This window comes from Rhipicephalus sanguineus, chromosome 5 (genome assembly GCF_013339695.2).
Source record: "Rhipicephalus sanguineus isolate Rsan-2018 chromosome 5, BIME_Rsan_1.4, whole genome shotgun sequence".
Taxonomy (NCBI): Eukaryota; Metazoa; Arthropoda; class Arachnida; order Ixodida; family Ixodidae; genus Rhipicephalus; species Rhipicephalus sanguineus.
The window spans coordinates 33,485,351-33,506,705 of NC_051180.1; the positions used below are offsets into that span (position 1 = coordinate 33,485,351).

The window sequence follows — 21,355 nt, forward strand, 5'->3', positions numbered from 1 at the left end:
TTTCGGGATCCCGCTCCGGGCCACCGCAAACACATCTCTGCCACCTAAAGGCAACACGTCACCGTCCGGATTGCTCTCTTCACTTGAAACGTTGCTTAATGGGTCGTTGCACCGATCCCTGCTAGACTGAATGAACAATACAAACTTGTTCGCATATGTGTGATATTCCATTTTAGTAATGAGAACTAACGGACAATAATGCCAAGTAAAGTACAGGGGATGTTATTTGTAGTAATTAGGATATAAATGTGAAGAAAGTAAAGTGGATGAAGAGAGGACTTTCCGGCGGCAGGGACCGAACCTGCGAACTTCGAATAACGCGTCCGATGCGCTACCACAGAACTACGGCGGCAGCCATCCTCCTGTCCACTTTACGTGATATATATGTGCATTTGAACCTAGGAGTGTTAGTCAGCGTCGATCGCAGTCATGGCGGCGAGTGTGGAACACTCTTTTTCTGCCTGTTGGCGCCACGTGCTATACGTGACGCGAACAGGCAGAAAAAGAGTCTCCCACACTCGCCGCCATGTCTGCGATCGGCGCTGGCTAACAGTCTCTTATTAGACTTCAGCGCAAAAAAGAGGGACAAAGAAATGACCACATGGGCGTCACTCAAGAAGTCTTGCCCTCATCGCGTGGAAGAAAGTTTTGCAAGACAAGTTGAGTGGCTCAAGCAGTCACGGTTCCCTGAGCGCTATTTAGCGTTCCTAGACGAAATAATTTTGCAAAAGGTGAAGATGGAAGCGAGGGGTGTAAAAGAAGTTAAAAGTAAAGACGTAGCACCTTTTGTGAGCGTCCCGTACCTTCACGGGGTACCCCATCGGTTAAAAAGGTTCGGATGCGGTGTGGTTTCTTCGGCTGAGGACAAGCTTGGCCGCATTTGCGCGGCTGTGGGTAAGAAGTTGTTGTGGCATGAGCAAGCGGCATCATGGGTGTGATATCAAGCACCGTGAAAAATTAGTTGGATGCGGCCGGGGAGTGGTGTATCATATACCGTTATCGTGTGGGAAGTGCTACGTCGGGCAGACGGGCCGGTGTTTGAATAACAGATTATTAGATCATAAGGCTTCATTGAGGGGAACACCTTGCTCGAACCTGTCATGACATTGTAGGGAGTGTGGTTGCGCGCCCTTGCTGTCAGATGGTAGCATGGTTTCAAGATTATAGAGAAAGTTGCGCGCGAAATTGAAGAAGCGTTTTTCATTAACAGATCTGGCGAGACATGTGTAGAGAGGCCCTCTATCATGTTGCGTGCCACCGAAGTGTATTTCTTGAGCGCCTTACACTAAATCAAATCCTGTTTGTTCCTGCTTAGATTTTGACCCCGTAAATCTTTGCATGTGTGTGTTTTTCAATAAGACTCAGTTGATATTTTGCGCTGTGTTCGTGTGGTCCTTTCTTTTTCCCTGTTTTTTGCGCTTAAGTCTAAGAAAGTGCTGAACCAACTCGCCCAACAAGCAACTCTTCTGGACTAACACTCCTAGGTTTAAATGCACATATATACCCCATAAAGTGGACGGGAGGATGACAGCCGCCGTATCTCAGCGGTAGAGCATCGGAGGCGTTTTTCGAAGGTCGCAGGTTCGGTCCCTGCCAGCGGCAAGTTGTCTTTTCATCCACTTTACTTTCTTCACATTTATATCCTAATTGCTACAAATAACATCCCCTACACTTTCATTGGCATTATTGCCTGTTAGGTTTCATTAACATTTTGTCTAATAAAGAAAAATGAGCTCTTAAATGTCAACTTCTTTCCCTCGTTCCATTTTAATGTTGTCGTAAACTGCGTCCAAGACAGTACCGATGAATGCAGTTCGTCGAAAGGCAAACCGCATTATGTGGCATCCTATCTAATGGGCAGCCTATCTAATGAAGAGAAAAAGTTCGTTGGCTCCGTCCTTCATGCAACACCGCTATTAAAGAGTACGGCCATCTTCGGTGAAATCAATAGTTAATGAATGTAATCCATAATGAAAAATCGTTTTCTGCACGCGGATTTGGCGTGTGTTATGTAATCACTAGCGTCCCCTACCCCTCTAGTCACATGTACTTAATAAACGCCACTCCCAGCACGGAGCAGGACAGTATACAATACCCTCAACATGGCGTCCGTTGTCTCTCGTCTCAATCTCGCCCCATCTTTATAATCGCAAGCCATCCAGAAATAACAGCGCGCAGGCTGCGGGGAAGGTATTGAATACCTCAAAACACACGAAATGCCCCTTAGTGGCCACAGGCAGTGCCTGTAACAATGATACCTCGATAAAAAATATGCTTACGCTTATCACTGCGTCGGAATGTTTTATCGATGTTACGTCTTATATACGACAGCTTGATGATTAAATGAAAACTTCAGCTGTATCAGAAATGAGTGAGAAGGACTCACAGATAACGGCGGGGCTGTTTATCCTCCTTGCGTTGCAGCATCAGTACGAACTACGTGTCCTTGATGAGTCGGGGAGCGAGGCACACGAGCGTAGCATATAATACATAATGTGGTGCGTCTTCGGGGCATTAAACGAGCTGGCCTACCCACAACGACGTGAGTCACGGTGATTGTGTCTTGCGAAGGGAATTTCATTGAATGTTCAACGTACTCACGCTCCGCAAAAGGTCTGTCACGTGTAGCGCAAGCTCTTGTTTACTCTGTCGGTGGTAGAGCAGCTAAAAGGCCTTGAAGTGTTAAGAAACATTTGTTGGCATCCAGCATCTTTCAATAAAGTATCCGGAATTTTTGGTTGTAGTGGATAAGACCGCAGTTGTGATTTTTCTTATTTATACGAGGCTCTCTATTTGTTAAGCAGCATGAACGTTCCACTTGTGGCTCGGTCATTTGAAAACGACTTAGAAATGAGGCAAGACTCCTTGTTTGTTTTTATTAGACCGGTAACACATCTTTGTGCAGTGCCTTTTCCCACATTAAAGCGCGTATCTTAGCGCATATCTCAACGCACAGGTCATCCAATAAACGTTGCCGTCCAAGTGCACGTATACTGTCGTCTTTTGGTCACATTTTTCTCATCGCACAGCTAAAGACCAATACAGCCACCACATCACTGCCTTCACCACTTCACCTGATTTTTATGTATGAAGTAAGAAGTCCTCCCTAACATTTAAGAGCTGGAAATGAACTGACTGATAAGGGACGGAGAGGAATAGATGAGGTACCAGGAAAATTTTCTTACGAGGGCAAGAAAATGTGCGACAACTCTTTTAGGCGGCCACTGCATAGGCCGATACGACATTGGCGTGCGGAAGAGAGTGTTCAGTATAAAAATGTATGTGATATCCTTCTGTGACCATATCACTCGTCTTTCACTGTTCCACAAAAAATACAATATCCATCAAACAAAGACGTGACTTATCTCAGCCCCGTAACATATCTACTCGCATTGGTCTTCCTCTTCAGGTTCTACGTCAGCGTGCGCTGCGAAAGACATTTCCAGACTCATTTGTTTTGGAGACCAACTAAATGGTAAGGCTTTCCCGGGGAAGTTCCATGCTATTAGCTATCAAAGGTCATTTCTTAATGCTCTATATGTGATCACCTGCGCTGTTGAAATTCTGTTTATTTTCGTATGCACATGTATCGCATGTTGATTACGTCTATTAACTCTATTATGGCTGTACCACATGTGTTTATATCACTTGCGCCCCCACACTTTATGTGCCACTCCGTTTATTAGAGGCTCTTAAGGAAAACGAATGAAAGATTAACTCAAGGTCAGTCCACACACAAAAAAAATATTTTACTATATATACAAGTGCTTGAAGTCGTTCACACTGTAAGCTACTGACCACCTTTGAAATGTGAATCCATTCAGAAGAAAAAACAGCAAATCTAGCTTCGTTTGCGTATTCCTAATGTGATGTCTTTGGCTGTCAGCACAACGTTGAATCCGTTTTCGAACTCCAGAGGCACCTGAAAAGAAAGACCCAGCAGGTTCCTTAAAAAATGAGCTTGCGGCAATGTGCACAGTCACAATCACCTTACTCAGTCTCACAACGCTATATGTCAACCCGTATAATGAAGATTCCAGGGCGACACGAAGAATAAGCTTTTGTCCTTCGTATAGGACACATACGTGCCCACGAACAAATTTTAACCCGCATCACGACTTGCTAACCACATAGAAGTACAGCGTGTTTCCGTACCCTAAAGAGCGCTACAGGGGAATTTGCAGTCCCCGTTACTTGTGGGAGAGTCGCGTGACATTAGCAGGAACGTCACGTATGACGTCATACCACCACCGAAATTTGAAAGGGAACATGTACTATATACCTGTCATTTCATAGGTATCGCTATTTCGCCAATGTCAATGTTATGCCCGTGTCACTGGTGGGCCAGTAACCTACAAAGTGCCACTCCGCGGTTCTCACCATGTTGCCAGCATCCTATTTGTTGTTAGCCTATTCGTTGTTAAATAAGTGATGTGATGCATTGCTGGAGTCTCACTGGTAAGACACGCGGATGAGAAGGCACCTCGTCTTGGAATGGATGACGCGTTCTTTCAGCGCCAGCTCAAATACATCCTCGCCATTGATATGCCCTCTTGTTACCACGTGCCCAACGTCACTAGGTATAATGTGGGCGGTTTTCAGACATTGGTGTTCTTGATAAGTGGCGGAGAAATCAGTGGCTGCTTTTGTAATGACGATATCCGCCATGAGCAAGTAGTACCGCAGAGAAAGAAACTCCTTCTGTAATAGTCGGTGAGAGACGCTTAGGACTATATAACACCTCTAAGTTCACGCGAGAACTTAAGCTCAACAAGGCGGACAAGGCACCAACATGTCCGGTCGTTTATTTGTCTTTCGGCTTTCAGTGCGCTTCGAAAATTTCTCGAGCTGAACTTCCACTCACTTTTGTCTTTTCAGTCTTAACCAACTCCACGTTGCGGATGGTGTGCAAGATGGACAGCTTCACTGCTTGTAGAGCGAACCGCATTCCAATGCAGTTGCGAGGCCCGTCTCCAAATGGCAGGTACGTGAACGGCCGTATGTTCTCTACATTTTCGTCACTGAACCTGCAACAAATTGTCTAGCCGTGTTACCTTCGCGAAGTCTGCACCTAACCACACAAAACACAATTGGCGCAACGCCACTATATGGACGGAATAGCGCATCTTTTTTTTTCTGCTTACCTTTCTGGATCAAACTTTGAAGGATCAGGAAAGTACTCCGGGTCGTGGTGCATAGAGTAGATGGGAATCGCTATTAAGTCGCCCTTTTTCACTTTGACCCCCGTACCACCGAGTACGTAATCTCGATATGGTGATCGCTCAATTCTGGAAATAAGTACAAAAAAAAACCATTCGATCGCGAAGTCTGTTAAACTGTAAAAACCTGACTTTGTTAACAACATTTCTGAATGACTGTCTCGTAACGAACTGAAAGTAGGACATGGATCGTTACAGGTAATTCTACAGTAAGACATCCATGGTGAAATTTGTAGCGCGCATGGATGACACAGTCAAGTGGCACAGTTGAGTGAGTTAGCGCTCATTGGTCTGTGTCCCTGTCAACTTGGCGCGCTACGAGCTTCACCGTGACTACCTACCAACTCGCCCAAGTATCAGTTTTACTAGAGTAAGGCGCCGATTTCGCACTCGTTTCTCCGCTGGTGCATTGCTCATGGGACACCTGATTTCTTTCGTATTAGCAGGCATAACGAAAGATCTTACCGCATCACTGCAGGATACACTCGAAGCGACTCGGAGACAACACAGCGCATGTACTTAAGGTTTGTGATGACGTCCAGACTTGGATGGTCTCCCTGTATGCAACGTAGAAGAAGACTGCATGTGTATCACGGAAGGTAGCTCAAAAACGGCCAATTTCAAAGTTATCTATTTTTTTTTTGTAAAACTACCACAGTTACTCTCCTGAATTGCACAAGCATTCATATCTGAATCTTATGCAAGCATCGAGTCGCAAATACACTCATTTGCCTAGATTTTTTTCACTCGCTTTGTCATGCCTTTTTGCAAAATAATGCTACTTTAAAACAATGTGCTACATCGTAATAGTACTTCGCTGCTTACTTCACAACTACGTTATCTTCATACTCAATGATTGCTATGACATTGCATCAACTGCATTAAAGGCTCTTAAGTCACTAGGAGCAATACGGGACTGCCAATCGCAGCATTTTGTTTTACATTTAGATCACCATAAGAGTATCCTTCTTATCCAATGACAAATTTGTTAGCGTATGGTATTAGTATGAGACGCTGCTGACTGAAAACCAGCGTTTTATTGTTTCTTCTGCCTCATTTTGTTAAATGGCTGGGGTTTTACGTCCCGAAACAACGCTATGACTATGAGAGACTCCGTCGCGGAAGGCTCCGGAAATTTCGACCACCTGGGATTCTTCAACGAGCACCTAAATATAAGTACATGGTCCTCTAGCGTATCGCCTCCATCGAAATGCTGCCGCCACGACCGGGATTCGACACCTCTACTTTCGAGTCAGCAGTCGAGCACCATAACCACTAGACTAGGCGGGTGTCAGTCTCATTTTCTATGTCGCTATCTGGAATGCAGCTTAAGTGAAGCAACGCTATACTCCTCCACCTCCTATCCAAACAAAACAAAAAAAGAAAAACAAGAAAGGAAGAGTCGTTATATTTGCTGCAATATTAAACTTCTGCTCTCGTACAGAAAAATAATGGAGACATTGTTGCATTATCCTTCAAAGTTCTTCGCCCAAGTTATGACAAGTGCAGAAGCGCGGAACCAAGCAATAAATGCATCCCGCCTATCGGCAGTTACGTTGCGTCCAGAACTCATTGAAAGTGAGCTTAAAATTTGAGAATGTCTACCTGCCACAAGCACTTGATCGAAATCGCCGAGGATAAAATGACAACCAGTTCAGTAAGATCGATAAATTCACTCATCGAGCTCAACATCCCCAAAAGGCATGATATTGTATTGGATTGGCTGCGATAGAGGCCGAGTTACATTGAACCACCGGTACATCTCCATATTCCTACAGTTCATCTATACAACTTGACTTCCACATCTATCGGCGGGAAAGCAAAAGCACTACATCACTGGCGAAATCTGTAGAACCTATAGCAACTTTGCCGCCACTGTACATTGCTTCGGGACAGTAGTATTACTGTTGCTCGTGCTAACAGATTTTACAACAGTTCCGTTAATATGCAAGGAAATATTCACGTCTCCAGTACGTGAAAACGTCAGTGCAAATTTATAAACAACTAAAAATATATAAACGATTGCAAAGAATTCGGACAACGTACGTGCATCTTGAAACACTCGTCCACTTCGTCTCTCAGCCGCTTCTGCACGTGTGGGTGAATTGCGAGCAAGTATAGAGTGTGCGAAATCACAGCGGCGGTTGTGTTCTGGCCGGCAATAAAGAATAGCACGCATTGTGCCAGCGATTCATCTTCTGTCAGCGCTGCAAGTAGGTATTTACATTGAAAGAATTGGAGAAATTGCGTCATCGCTGACCAGAACTAAAAACGAATCACGCGGGAAGATATGTACTTAAAGGGACACCAAAGAGAAAGAATGAATCGGCCTAGATCGATAAATTGTGCTCCGAGAACTCTAATGTCGTTAATTTCACCATCTTAGGTTTATTGATAGAGTAGAAAATCAAGTTCAAAATTTCATTTTTAAATTTCGCGCCAAAATCTCCCCGCATGACGTCACTCATTTCAAACTGTGTCGTATTTTGGCGCCATTGCCTCAACAAAATTACCCCAAACTTGGTATGTTAAGTCTATGGCCCCCTCAGAGGACAACTTCATTTTTACCGATCAGGAACTACGTAGTCCCTAGTAGGCGCCGTCCAAACATGTGACGTCACGGTGAATGGTGCGGAAACTTCAAGGTGGCGTCGCCACCCACATTATGATTTTGCGTGTTTTCTCGCTTACTAAGCGTCTTCTCGCAGCAAGCGTGGTGTTTTTGGTATCGTGAAAGAGTACTTTACTAATATGTGAAAAATCGTGTTGCTCTTTAGTGTCCCTTTAACACAAAATGCTGAACCTTTTGGTATTGCTAAAGGGTGCATTCAAACAACAGATTTTATGCTGGTTTAAAATTAACCTTAACATTCATTCAACAATACAATTGAACTCTAAATACAGATTATCTTCCTTACCTAAACTTGAATATAGCATATTGCTTTTATTTTTGGTCTCTTCCCAACTCAAATAGCAGTTGCAAATATTAAAACATAACTATCACTTACTCTCTATTACAAATGTCTAACGATCCCCGATAGTCATGATGCGTAAACAAAAGTTTGTGTTAAGATCACACACTCTTACATACCACACGTTTTTGTTTCAGCTTCCCCTTGCGCGAAAATGATATTTTTATTAGGTTGGAATACAGATACATATAAAACACAATGTGTTTTAGGCAGATATATATAAAGTTCTATCAAAGTTAGGCGTGCAACAATAATGTACAAAGGCATGACAAAGAAGTTCGAGAAATATGCGCCTAATGGAGCTAATTTCGCGTGCCATACCTACCATGCCCTCCGTAATAATAATTTCAGAAGTTTACGTCCCAAAACCACGATATTATTATGAGGTACGCCGTAGTGGAGGGCTCCTGAAATTACGACCACCTGAGGTTCTTTAACGTGCACCTAAATATAAGTACAAGGGCCTCTAGCATTTCGCCGCAATCGAAATGCAACCGCCGCGGCCGGGATCGAACCCACGTCGTTCAGGTCAGCATTCGAGCACTGTAACCACTGCAGCATGCCTTCGATGTCTTTCTGATAACCCCTAGTGTCCTGTAACAATATTGTCTCTCTGTATCCACGCTATACAGTCAGTGTAAAAGTACATGCTTCGTGTTCGAGAGATTGAACGAATGAAAATATTCTTACTCCTGTTCGACGAAAACGAAGCATCTGGCCTTAGGTCTGAGACAAGGTTGAACTGCTGATTGTCGCGTTCAGCGCCATCTTCCGCAGTATACGCAAGTGCTCCCTCTTGAGCGTCCATCATTAACTGCAGAAAATCTTCGTGGCGCTATGTAGAGAGAGGGCGAGGTGGTTTAGCAGGTATGCTGTCTGAACGTCGAAGAAATGTCACTTACGAATTCCTTGTCCCGTCGGCTCTTAATGGCGTTTTTACATAGCTGCTTGAAGTACAGAAAGATTTTAGAGTCGAAGGGTCGAATCCTTAGCAGCTTTGAGAGCGCCGGGAAGGCGACTGAAACGGAGATAATTATTTGTTGTCACTGGAAGATACGGGTAGATGGGCTTGGTCCGATCAAGAAAGAAAGAAAAAAAGAAAAAAAAGAAAAATAGAAGAAAAGAAAAGGAAGAAAGAGAGAAAGGAAGAGAAAAAATTGGCAACATGTTACACACAAACTGCAACATCTGAAGGCGAAAGCGTCCTGCACACCTGGTAATTATTTAAAATTAATACAACAGAGAGCTCCATGAGCAATTGCAAGAGCGAGTGCATGATCCGGGTACCCGTCTCCCCATTATAAAAGCCGGTCGTTGTCCAGGAGCACTGGGAATCGAACCCAGTACCTACCGCATTGAAGGCGGACGCCCTAAACCCTTCATCTTACTGGTCGCACATTGCATTTCCGTCCTATTCCTTTCCATTTCCCCTGGTCATATACATTTCAACAAAAGGAACAGTTTATCTCGCCTTTTCTTTTCTGGGATTCATAGTTTAATGGCTACGTGTGATTGTTAAACTAAGTCTCTTGATGCAGTACAGCCTTCAAGGACCGCCTTCAATCCTCGGCCACCTCAGGCATGCTCTAATCAAGCTACACGACCGGCTGGTATCGATGGCGCAGTCATGGCAGATCACTTACAGAACACGAAAAGGCGTAGCGTGAGGCGTCCGGAGAATGCATGCGTTGATTTTTTGACAAATTCGTTCGTCTGGTCAGAGTGAGAGTCCAGCCTTGTTGCAAAAGCGCACCTCGCAATGACGTCCAAGGTGTAATGACCAAAGAACCTAGGAAACAAGAACGAATTGAGCCGAATGGAGTTGTTAGGGCATTACGTAACACACGGGAAGACATGTGCAAGCTCCAGTTATCTCCAGTTGTTCCTTAGTTTTTGCTGAAAGCATAGAGGTACTTGTTCTTGTTCTTGTTCTCCTGCAACTTTAGCTCACACCCACTGTGGGGGATTGGCCAAGACTTGAGTGGTTTTATAAATGTTATAATTCTTTAGAGGGGAGGTTACAGAATAGAAAAATTATAAATTTGATAGAAAATTTTGACAGTTGATCAAATATGAAAAATAAATACTTACTGTTTGACATCAATGTCTTCTTCTTTGGAGGCAGCATTCTTTAGGTGTTCCGTAGTTACCAATGCGCAGTCCTCTATTAACGAATTCATCTGCATTCATCGAAACATAATGAATAAATACATTTCTCCGTTGACAGTCGAAATGTTCTGAGACACTTAGCATACTTGAGGGAAATAAGTTAGTAAGGGATAGGAGAGCTTGCATTTGCAGAAAAATATTGTTTGCCACTGCATTTCTTTCTCTTCGCAACTTCTCAAGGTCATAACCAAGTAGAATGTGAGACGTATGTAAGATATGGGGCCTAGACAAACAAACTTAAATGCACAGGGTAGCTTAATATGAATGCCTGGCATTTGCTTATTTTCTAATCTATGATATAGGCATCTATGCCCGTAATCCCAAAATGCCTTCCATAAGGTAACCTGAAATAAGTTTTTTTTTTTCGAAGATATGCACACTGTATGTGGCGCTGGTCTCACGGTATGATTGCAGTTCATCATGCGCTTTGGCGATACTGCAAACATTTATCTGTTGCGCATTGTACTAGAATTTTGAGCCGACTAAACTAACAAGTTAAAGGTGATAACATATGCATGATATAGAAAGAGAACCTAAGGCGAAGTAAGGGACCATTTGAAAGCAATTTTCACACACCCCGTCTTGCTTACTGATGGCGAACTAATTAAGTAGACTAACTGTGGAATAATTAAGTCGTCAGCAGGCGGACATGCTTGTAGTGGTGCTTCATTATGCAGTCACCATAACCTACCTTGAGTTTGTATATACGTATAGAGAAGCAAAAATCAAAGAGGTACATTCAGTTCTTTCCGTGGCCTTTTAAAAGGCTTTCCGCAGCCTTTTTATTTAAGGAGGCATCAGCTCGCAGAGACGACTCTCAAATGTTTGCCATTACATCCTCTCGGAACAATTTTCTGACTTAAGCTTCAAAAGAACCTATATTCAATGGTGGTGAAAATTGTGAAGTCATCATCAGCCTGTCTACGCCCACTGCAGGGAAAAGGCCTCTCCCATGTTCCGCCAATCAACCCGGTCCTGTGCTTTCCGCTGCCACGTTATACCTGCAAACTTCTTAATCTCATCTACCCACCTAATTTTCTGTCTCCCCCTCGCGCGTTTGCCATCTCTTGGAATCCAGTCAGTTACCCTTAATGACCACCGGTTATCCTGCCGACGTGCTACGTGCCCGGCCCATATCCATTTCTTCTTCTTGATTTCAACTATGATGTCCTTTACGCCCGTTTGTTCCTGTCTTCCTGTCTCTTAAGGTTACACCTATCATTTTCCTTTCCATCGCTCGCTGCGTCGTCCTCAATTTAAGTTGAACCCTCTGTGTAAGTCTCCAGGTTTCTGCTCCGTAGGTAAGTACCGGTAAGATGCAGCTGTTATATACCTTCCTCTTCAGGGATAGTGGTAGATTACCATTCATGATTTGATAATGGTTGCCGAATGAGCCCCAACCCATCCTTATTCTTCTAGTTATTTCACTCTCATGGTTCGGCTCCGCGGTTACTACCTGTCCTAAGTAGACGTACTCCTTTACAACTTCCAGTGTCTCGCCACCTATCGCAAAGCGCTGTTCTCTGCCAAGATTGTTCCACATTACTTTAGTTTTATGCATATTAATTTTCAGACCTACTCTTCTACTTTCCGTATCCAGTTCAGTAATCATGAGCTGCAATTCGTCTCCCGCGTTACTCATCAATGCAATGTCATCAGCGAATCGTAGGTTACTGAGATACTCTCCATTAACTCTTATCCCTAACTCTTCCCAATCTAGGGCCCTGAAAACCTCCTGTAAACACGCGGTGAATAACATTGGAGAGATCGTGTCTCCCTGCCGTACACCCTTCTTTATTGGGATTCTGTCGCTTTCTTTATGGAGGACTATAGTGGCTGTGGATCCGCTGTAGATTTCTTCCATTATGTTTATATAGGCTTCATCGATGCCTTGATTCCGCAGTGCCTGCATGACTGCTGATGTCTCCACCGAATCAAATGCCTTCTCGTAATCTATGAAGGCTATGTATAGGGGTTGGTTGTATTCCGCGGATTTCTCTATCACCTGATTGATAGTATGAATATGGTCTATTGTTGAGAATCCTGTACGAAATCCTGCCTGGTCCCTTGTTTGATTGAACTCTAATGTCGTATTAATTCTGTTAGCAATTACTTTTGTAAATAGCTTGTAGACAACGGACAGTAAGCTTATGGGCCTGTAATTTTTCAGGTCCTTGACGTCCCCTTTCTTATGGATCAAGATGATGTTGGCATTCTTCCAAGATTCTGGTATCCTCCCCGTCGAGAGGCACTTCGTATACAGGGTGGCCAGTTTCTCTAACATAATCTCTCCACCGTCTTTCAACAGGTCTGATGTTACCTGATCCTCACCAGCTGCTTTGCCTCTTTGCATTCCCTTTAGGGCTTTCTTCACTTCTCCTGTCAATACTGGTGGGATGTCAGATTCCTCTGCGCTATTACTCCTTCTTACGTTATCATCCTGAATGCCTCGGCCGCTGTACAGATCTCTGTAGAATTCTTCCGCTACCTCAACTATTCTATCCATATTGTTTGTGACCTTGCCTTCCTTGTCCCTTAATGCATACATCTGATTTTTGCCTATGCACAGTTTTGTCTTCATAGCTTTGAGGCTTCTTCCGTTCTTTAGAGCATGCTCAATTCTCTCCATATTATATTTTCTTATGTCGGCTACTTTACGCCTATTGATTAACTTCGAAAGCTCCGCCAGCTCTATTTTGTCTGTTGCATTGAGGCTTTCATAGCTTGACGTTTCTTAATGAGGTTTTTCGTCTCTTGGGATAGCTTACCAGTGTCCTGTCTAACGACTGTACCCCCGACTTCCACTGCACACTCCTTGATGATACTAGTCAGATTATCATTTATTGCGTCAACGCTAAGGTCGGTTTCCTCGGTTAAAGCCGCGTACCTATTCTGAAGTGAAACTCTGAATTCCTGAACTTTTCCTCTCAGAGCTAGTTCATTAATCGGCTTCTTGCGTGTCAGTTTCTGCCGTTCCTTCCTCACGTCAAGTTGAATTCTAGATCTTACCATTCTATGGTCACTGCATCGGATCTTGTTAACTACTTCCACATCCTGTACAATGCCCGGGTGACCGCACATTATGAAGTCTATTTCATTTTCGTTTCGCCATTAGGACTCCTCCACGTCCACTTACGAGTAGCCCGTTTTCTGTAGAAGGTATTCAAGATGCGTAAATTATTGCGTTCTGCAAACTCTACTAGTAACTCCCCTCTGGCGTTTCTACAGCCGATGCCATATTCCCCAACTGCATGATCTCCAGCCTGCTTCTTGCCTACCTTTGCATTAAAGTCGCCCATCAGTACAGTATACTGTGTCTTTACCTTACTCATTGCTGATTCTACGTCTTCGTAGAAGCGTTCAACCATTTGATCATCATGGCTGGATGTAGGCGCGTAGGCCTGTACCACCTTCATCTTGTACCTCTTATTAAACCTAATTACGATACATATCACCCTCTCATTAATGCTATAGTATTCCTCTATATTGCCAGCTATATCTTTATGAATAAGGAACCCCACTCCTAGTTCTCTTCTGTCAGCTAAGCCACGATAGCATAGGACGTGTCCGTTCTTCAGCACTGTATAAGCCTCCTGTGGCCTCCTAACCTCACTGAGCCCTATTACATCCCATTTAACACCCTCTAATTCCTCGAATAGTACAGCTAGACTCGCCTCACTAGATAAAGTTCTAGCGTTATACGTAGCCAAATTCAGATTCCAATGGCGGCCTGTCCGTACCCAGAGATTCTTAGCACCCTCTGCTGCGTCGCAGGTCTGACCGCCGCCTTGGTCAGTTGCTTCACAGCCGCTGGGGACTGAGGGCCGAGGGTTAAATTGGTGTATTCATGTGGGAGGTAGTGGCCAAGTACTACACCAGGGTGGCCAATCCTGCTCTGGTGAGGGGGTGCATTGCTGGCTGTGGTCGCCAGTGGGGCTGCACCCCAGGCCTTGTATAACGAATGCGGGACACTAAAAACTGTGCTCTAGTGTCTCACATGACCCACATGACGGACTGTCTACACGTTCTTGACGGAATAATATCCCACGCACTGATACAGAGCCAACTTCTAGCTTATATAAGAGGGCTCTGTCACGACGAGGCAATCCACGAATCCACGAATCCACGAGGAAATCCACGGTTTTCAAGCAACATGGCGGCGCCCATGTTTGCGTTTGTTTTGCGCTGAAGCGGTGCCCGCCGCCGTAGAGATGACGCCGAAATGTTTGAGCCTTTCGCTGACAAGTGCCCATACGCGGTTCGTTTTACGATGGACGCAGTGGTGATCAACATTAAGCCGGGAGCGTGGTACACGGCGTCGCCCCCTTTGGCGTGCTTTAATAACGCGAATCGTGTGTTATTTCTCGTGGGGTTTGTCCCTCATTTGCCACTTGATACCTACGCATGTGGGTTTGATGACAATGAAGACAGCCGAGCACCTAGCTTCAAGTTGTGCCCACATCGAATGTGACTGCCAAGAAATTTCATGCCTGTTTGACAACAGCTCGTCTGTTGATCCGCTGACATCTTCTGAAGCAGCACCCTGACCAGCGTGTAGCAAGCGGATTGTTCCCCGTATTCGTGGTCGTGGAATTGTGAAGTACATCCTCGCAGTTTCAATTAAGAGGACATCGTCATAAATCTGCTGTCGTTCACAACACGAGAAATTCAACACGGATTACCTTTCGCAGCTTTCCAGTGGAGAATGCCGGACTGGTTGTACGTCGGATTTTTCTCCACTGTTCATCAGAAGCGAAGCTAATCATGTTGTCGAGCAAGGGGTCGTGAAACGTGAACGCCTAGAATGCAAAAATATAGCATTAGAACACTGAAAAATGACTTCCGCGCTCGCCATTATGACACCACGTCTCGTGGCGAACTCTATATAATAATAATAATAATAATAATAATAATAATAATAATATTAATAATAATAATAATCTTTTTTTATTATTTCTGCCTCAAGAAATACATGGACAGGGGAGCTGCAGAAAAAGCTGTAATAGACAGCTTGACAGAGCCACAGCCCCTAAATACGAGGCAACAGCGAAGGCAGATGAAAAGGCAGTTGAAAGCAAACACCGTCGCACACACGTAGAGCTTCATGTTGCCAAAAAAAAAACAGTAAAAACAAAAAACAACAAAAACACTGCATATCAAAGCAGACAAGAAAATGAGCAGACAGAGTGTTATCTACACTTTCTACACACAGCATCAATTGCTTCCTCAAAGTAATAGTAATATTGCCATCCACATTTAATAACATCGCGCCAGTCCACACCATTGCAACTGCACAAACTGCGGAGCAGAGCTGAGAATTCGACTACCACTGTTGACGCTTGGCTTGTGTTTCTCTGAGTATGTGCTGCGGGTTCGCCTGTCTTTGCAAGCGCTCGGCCTGCTTCTGAGGTTTCCGAAGCTGAGGGTTTCCTCTCGCACTCGCTGGCGTTTCGCCTCCGCTTTTCTCTTCCGTGAATCTGCGTCTAATTCACGGCGTGGCGCTTCGCTGGATCGAACAGATGAATTATCCCTTCGGCTACGCTGGCGTTCACCGGAAACCATGCGCTGGCGCTCCAAGCGGGCAGCCTGCTCGGCGTCCATGGTGGGAAAGGAAAGGTGCATTTGTGGTTCACTCGACCTACTTCGGTATTAATTTGACCTGTAGCGCCCTCTTTTGACATATTTTGGTACTTTGAGCGTGAGGCCAAGCGACGGTACAAGACCACAGTGCGGGTCCTTAAAGTTTTCTGCACTTAAAAGGGCCCCCAACACGTTCTCTTCAAAAGCTTAATTTAGGAGTACAGTGAACTGGGCTAGTTGGTACTGGTTCATTATGTTGCAGCGCGACTAGAACGAGGAAAAAAGAAAGATGGTTGATCCCTCTGTCATAGGAATCGGTATAACACGAAAGTGAAACGTGTCGTCACCGAAGTAGTTGATTGCTTTAGTGCATTCGTATACCAGAGCTCGTATAATGTCTATTGTTGTTTGGCAGATGTAGCACCGCCTGATGTGGGCGCACTCACGTTGACGCATAGTGGCACATTCTGTACCAACGACTAACGCCCATGATCATGATTTACCCCTTACGGTAGCTGAAGTTCTTAACATATACGTGGACACCGGATATGGGTGAATCCCACGCAAATATGGCATCAACAAGCACATAATAAACACTGATACTCGGTATGCACTCCTCGAAAGCGTCGTGAAACGCGAAGAGAAACGCTACGCGGGTTGTGTCTTCCCTCTAGCCTGGCAGTTAATACTCACAGGGCGAGCGGGGAACGCGGTGCGACAGCCAGGCGAGCGTCGGAGAGCTCGATATGGATGGACGCTATGAGCGAGGTTTGGGCTGAAGCCACCACCTCGCGGTGTGTTAAACGAAATTACACTTCTATTGGAAACGCGCTGAATGGGACGGTCGCAGCAACAGCGCGTTTTTTGAAGACGATAGTCTTTCTTGGCATACTTAAACGGAGAAATTTTGGTCTGTCTGTGTCTTTCTGTTTGTCGGCACGTCGCTCTATTCGGCCACTCGGCCAAAGTTGAACCACTTGCCCAAGGGCCAGCCATTTTGAACGGCTGACTAGGTTCATACTTGTGTACATTGTCGATCAAAAAGCAAACATTGCGCATATCTGAGGCGCAACATCACTAGGTAAGTATTACGTGGTGTGTTCCTTTAAAAGAAAATGCATACATACGTAATTCTAAAGACCCTAGTTTTAAGCTGCGCTGAAAATGCGACTGCGCTGCAACTTGCCTTCCTCCGTGCCCTCTGCACGAGCTCATTTCGGTTTCGGCTTTGTATTGCACTGTACGAATGTCATGGGGCGCCGTTCTGGCATTCCTGTTTTACCCAGGCGACGTGTAAATAAAAGAGTGTGTGGAGACTACTCGTTGAGTGCGGACGTTTCTTCTGCTTCAGCGCTTCGCGCCAAAACGCGTGTTCGGGATGGCTGGCGTCCCCGCCGGTCGCGGTGGTCACCGCTGGTCTTCGCCTGCTGCTGCGCCGGGACTACCAGCCCGCAACACAGCACTCATGCTTCCAGACGTATTGCCTGATGGCGTCCATATCTCACGCAGAGCCTCTTCTATCGTCTTTAGACGACATTTGCAGCGAAGCACGCAGATACGCGGCCAATTTTTTTATTTTGTTTTTCGAGCCTTGTGGCACACTGTCACCACCCCATTATAAAGGGGACGCTCATAGCATCCATCCATCCATCTATGCAAGAGCACTGTGAGAGGAAAGTGTGAAAGATAAAAGGCGCGTTCATGTAGCCTGCGTTATGTGTTTGGCGGTAGCTCAGTGGGCTACACGCCCGCCAGCCATCGTCAGGAACCGAGAGGTCCTAGGCTCGACTCCTGTCAACAGAACGTTTTGTTATATTTCTTTCTTTGCCATTTGATGGCGTTCATTTTGCTGACGTATTTCCGTGACGCAAATACGTCATGAAAATCTTGGTGGACCCCGGCATAAAACACTTTCGTGTTAAAAAAAAAGCTAAGGTCCCGTCATGTGTACGCCTTAGCTTTTTCTTCGTTCATATTGCGTTGTAACACAATGAAAACCTTAATACTTACTGCGCTTCAGACTGACTTCGCTTCAAAAGCGTATTCAGTTTCGTGCCATGTAATGTGAATACACATGTTCCATGTTTTTTTTTATTTTTTAGAATAGTTATTAATTACCTAAGAAGCGTTATGTTTATCTTCCGAATTTCGACTGAACAGGTTTTCTTTAGCTGCTATTTCTCAAAAGCAATGCCCAATTTATTGATCTATTCTTTTAGTTTCTTCTTCATGTGGGGCTTTAACGCTGAACCTGCGAGTACATTATCTTGCAAGAGCATCACAATTCGATAATGAAGCGACGAAGGCTGGATGGGACACGCTAATAATTCTATGTTTGCTAAAGAATTGCGGCATTGCGTGAACTAGTACAGTTTGCTCCAACTGTCGTGGAATATTGTCCAGTGCATGGTTGATCCCTCTGTGAGCTATCGAACTGTGATCCCTCTGTGATCCCTCTGTCTATGAGCTATCGAACTCTACGTGCGCGTATTACATCCATGAAAGAGGAAAATTGTTCGACTATGAAGCTTACTTTATGAAATATCCGTTTGGAGTTTCCTTTATATAGCAGTGCTACAAACGAGTTGCTTACATTTCCTTTTTTTTGCAAACCTTTCTGTGTTGCATACTATTGCAGCATTAAATTTAACATCTCAATTAATAACTTCTCCCGTATACATTGTGCATATGTATTAGACATTCTTATGCTTCCTTGCAAAAATGAAATCTACCTCACTTACGCAATAAGACTGCTGTCATTTTTTATTATTATTTTTTTTTTTGCTGTGGTAGCTGCCATTTTTGCTATTCATATATCGGCCTCTACATATGCGACGCATAATTCTCCGCCACTGCGCCTATGCTGAGAACAGAATGAAGGAAATTTATTGTAAGATTATGTGAATAACAGCTCCAGAAATATTTGCTTATCGAAATATCCGTAATTTGCTCACCCTTCTATTCGGGAGGTACGGAAAATCCTTGATAAGAACCTGCTTCACCAGTTCGGGTTCAGCCACAAACAAAAGGAGCTTGTTGGACTCGAAGGCACTGCACGTAAAGATATTATTGAACGTTTTGCACCGAAACACAAATAGTCGTAAATACTCACTTTTTTACCATCAGCAATAGCTAAGTTCTATAATAAAAAAATGAAGGGGTACGTCCCTTATGCAATTGCCTAATACGACTCAAAGGCGAAAGCCACCTTTCTTCTCAGTCAATTGTATTTCCTTCTTACCCTTGAAAGCTTTCTGCTCCCAACGTGGGTTTGCCCTGCCTCCGAGATCGGGGGCATTGGAAACTTTTTGCACCTAACGTGGTTTTGCAGTGCCTCCAGGACCGGCCCACGTTTGAAAAGCGACGGTGTCGTGTGGTTAGGTAATCATGTCACGTCACATCAAAGTGGCGTCACGATTACGTCAAATTTTGGCGACATGTGACGTCACCATTATATATATATAATATATATATATATATATATATATATATATATATATATATATATAATATATATATATATATATATATATATATATTGACGTCATCGTGTGGTGATTATCTTTTTGCATCACTGGTGTTGACGCCGACGCTACTAACGCAGATGGTCACTTTTCGCGTTTCATGAGGCATATAAGGCTTCGCCTTAATATATAATATATAAGTGGTGTGTATGTTTCAACTCAGTTCAAGATCATGTACCAAACTGCAGTTTCTGTATAATAGCGCAAGTGAGCAAAATGCTAACGCTAATGAAAAAGACCACGAGGCCAAGTAAAAACTTCCAGAGTTCCCAGTAAAGTAAATACGCACCACATAACGTAATTGCAAGCTGTGTGCTTATTATCCAAACACCACTAATCCCTGTGGCATCAAACAGTTTGTATTTATTTACTGTCGTACCATCTGTACGAAATATAGCCTACAAGGTAAAATGCGCTACTTATTACCCATGAAGTGTGGCAACAAGCGTGGCTTGCGACGTGCATCGCAACATGCAGAGTGTTCAAAATTAATAAGCTTTGCAGTTTTTTTTTTTTAATTCAGCACTGGGAGGTACGTGAAAACCACCTTTGCAGATAAGTATTTTTATCGAGCGGGACACAAAGTGAGACATCCCTGTCAGCCGCCCAATTAACAAAGATTGAATAATCAAATTCTTAATGAGTGCAGCAAGAGGGCATGTTTGTATTGAAAAGTTGGAGGCAGTCGCGTTTCTGCACAGTTCCACTTGCAGGAATTCTAGCACGTCTGTGCCCCCAGATATCCCGCTGCAAAGTATAATATCAGTTTTTATGATTACGCATCCAAGGCGGTGAGGATCGGCGCAATGTTCTTCCCGTATATCACGAGCAGTCATTGCTTGTTATCGCCAGCCGGTAGCAAAAGGGTAACCGTTATCATCTTCGCCTATGACTTCGACTCGTTGTCAGAAAAAACGCCGCATGCAACTGCCGCTGCACATCGGTGAGGAGCTTTGCACCAGTGCTCACTGTCTTGCATGCATAATCATGCACACCGCAATTAAACCTTGCAGCGGGATATCTCGTGGCACAGACATGCTAGAATAATTCTTCCAAGTCGAACTGTGTAGAAACACGACTGCCTCCAACTTTTCAATACAAACCTGCCCGCTTGCTGCACTCATTAAAAATTTCATTATTCAATCTTAGTTGATTGGGCGGCTGACAGCGATAATTATTGCCTCACTTTGCCTCATTATGTATCCCCCTGGATACATAGCGCAAAGGTAGAATTCAGTTCATCCCAGTGCTGAATTTTAACAAAACCAAAAAGCTTAACTTTGAACACCCGGTATAAGAACCTATCTCTAGTCCAAACTATTTTCGCACGCAAAGAAGTGACAGTAGTGCCGCAAGGGCTAAGCACTTATTTCCGTAGCAACAATTTGGATTGTTGTACGAAGGCATACAGGTTAATATGTTACTTTTGTTCAGATAATTGTGTATTAAACATTTATACTTTTTTATTTCTGATCATTCTTTAAAATGCCAGACATAGAAGTCAACTTACCCGAAGAACCTGCCATATTTGTCGTACCGTTCAGCATCAATTTCATGAATTGGCTGTAAGTTAGGCATAAAAAGACAATTAAAACTTCATGTTGACACTTAGTTGTTGATAGCACATTCCATACTACTTTTGATACATCAGGTGCAAGGCTCTGGAAGCTATGCAAAGCGTTCGCTCAGCAAAATGATTTCGGCGTTGTAAACGTGGCCTCCGCGATTGGCTCCGGCTACGCGCTTGCGGAACTGATCGCGGAGGCCACGATATGATAACCAAGAGGCGCTAAGCGATCCGAAACAATTTCTGTAACCGTATAAATGACGGGGTTCTTTTATTTTTAAGGCACAAACCATCCTCATTTATTACTCAGTCTTAAAACGAAAA

At 44.1% G+C, this 21,355-nt stretch overlaps 1 protein-coding gene across 1 annotated transcript in view; it reads right to left on the minus strand.

The window, feature by feature from the left end:
* Window positions 1-3,733: 3,733 nt before the first annotated feature.
* Window positions 3,734-21,355, minus strand: part of LOC119393453 (uncharacterized) — a 58,688-nt gene continuing 41,066 nt past the window's right edge. The window contains exons 17-28 of the mRNA XM_037660480.2: window positions 20,975-21,027; window positions 18,895-18,991; window positions 15,043-15,159; window positions 10,283-10,371; window positions 9,835-9,980; window positions 9,094-9,209; window positions 8,882-9,026; window positions 7,266-7,426; window positions 5,685-5,776; window positions 5,145-5,288; window positions 4,865-5,027; window positions 3,734-3,922 (exon numbers count right to left, since the gene is read on the minus strand). Coding sequence (XP_037516408.2) covers window positions 3,842-3,922; window positions 4,865-5,027; window positions 5,145-5,288; window positions 5,685-5,776; window positions 7,266-7,426; window positions 8,882-9,026; window positions 9,094-9,209; window positions 9,835-9,980; window positions 10,283-10,371; window positions 15,043-15,159; window positions 18,895-18,991; window positions 20,975-21,027 — 1,404 coding nt within the window. The 3' untranslated portion in view covers window positions 3,734-3,841. The remainder of the gene's footprint in view (window positions 3,923-4,864; window positions 5,028-5,144; window positions 5,289-5,684; window positions 5,777-7,265; window positions 7,427-8,881; window positions 9,027-9,093; window positions 9,210-9,834; window positions 9,981-10,282; window positions 10,372-15,042; window positions 15,160-18,894; window positions 18,992-20,974; window positions 21,028-21,355) is intronic.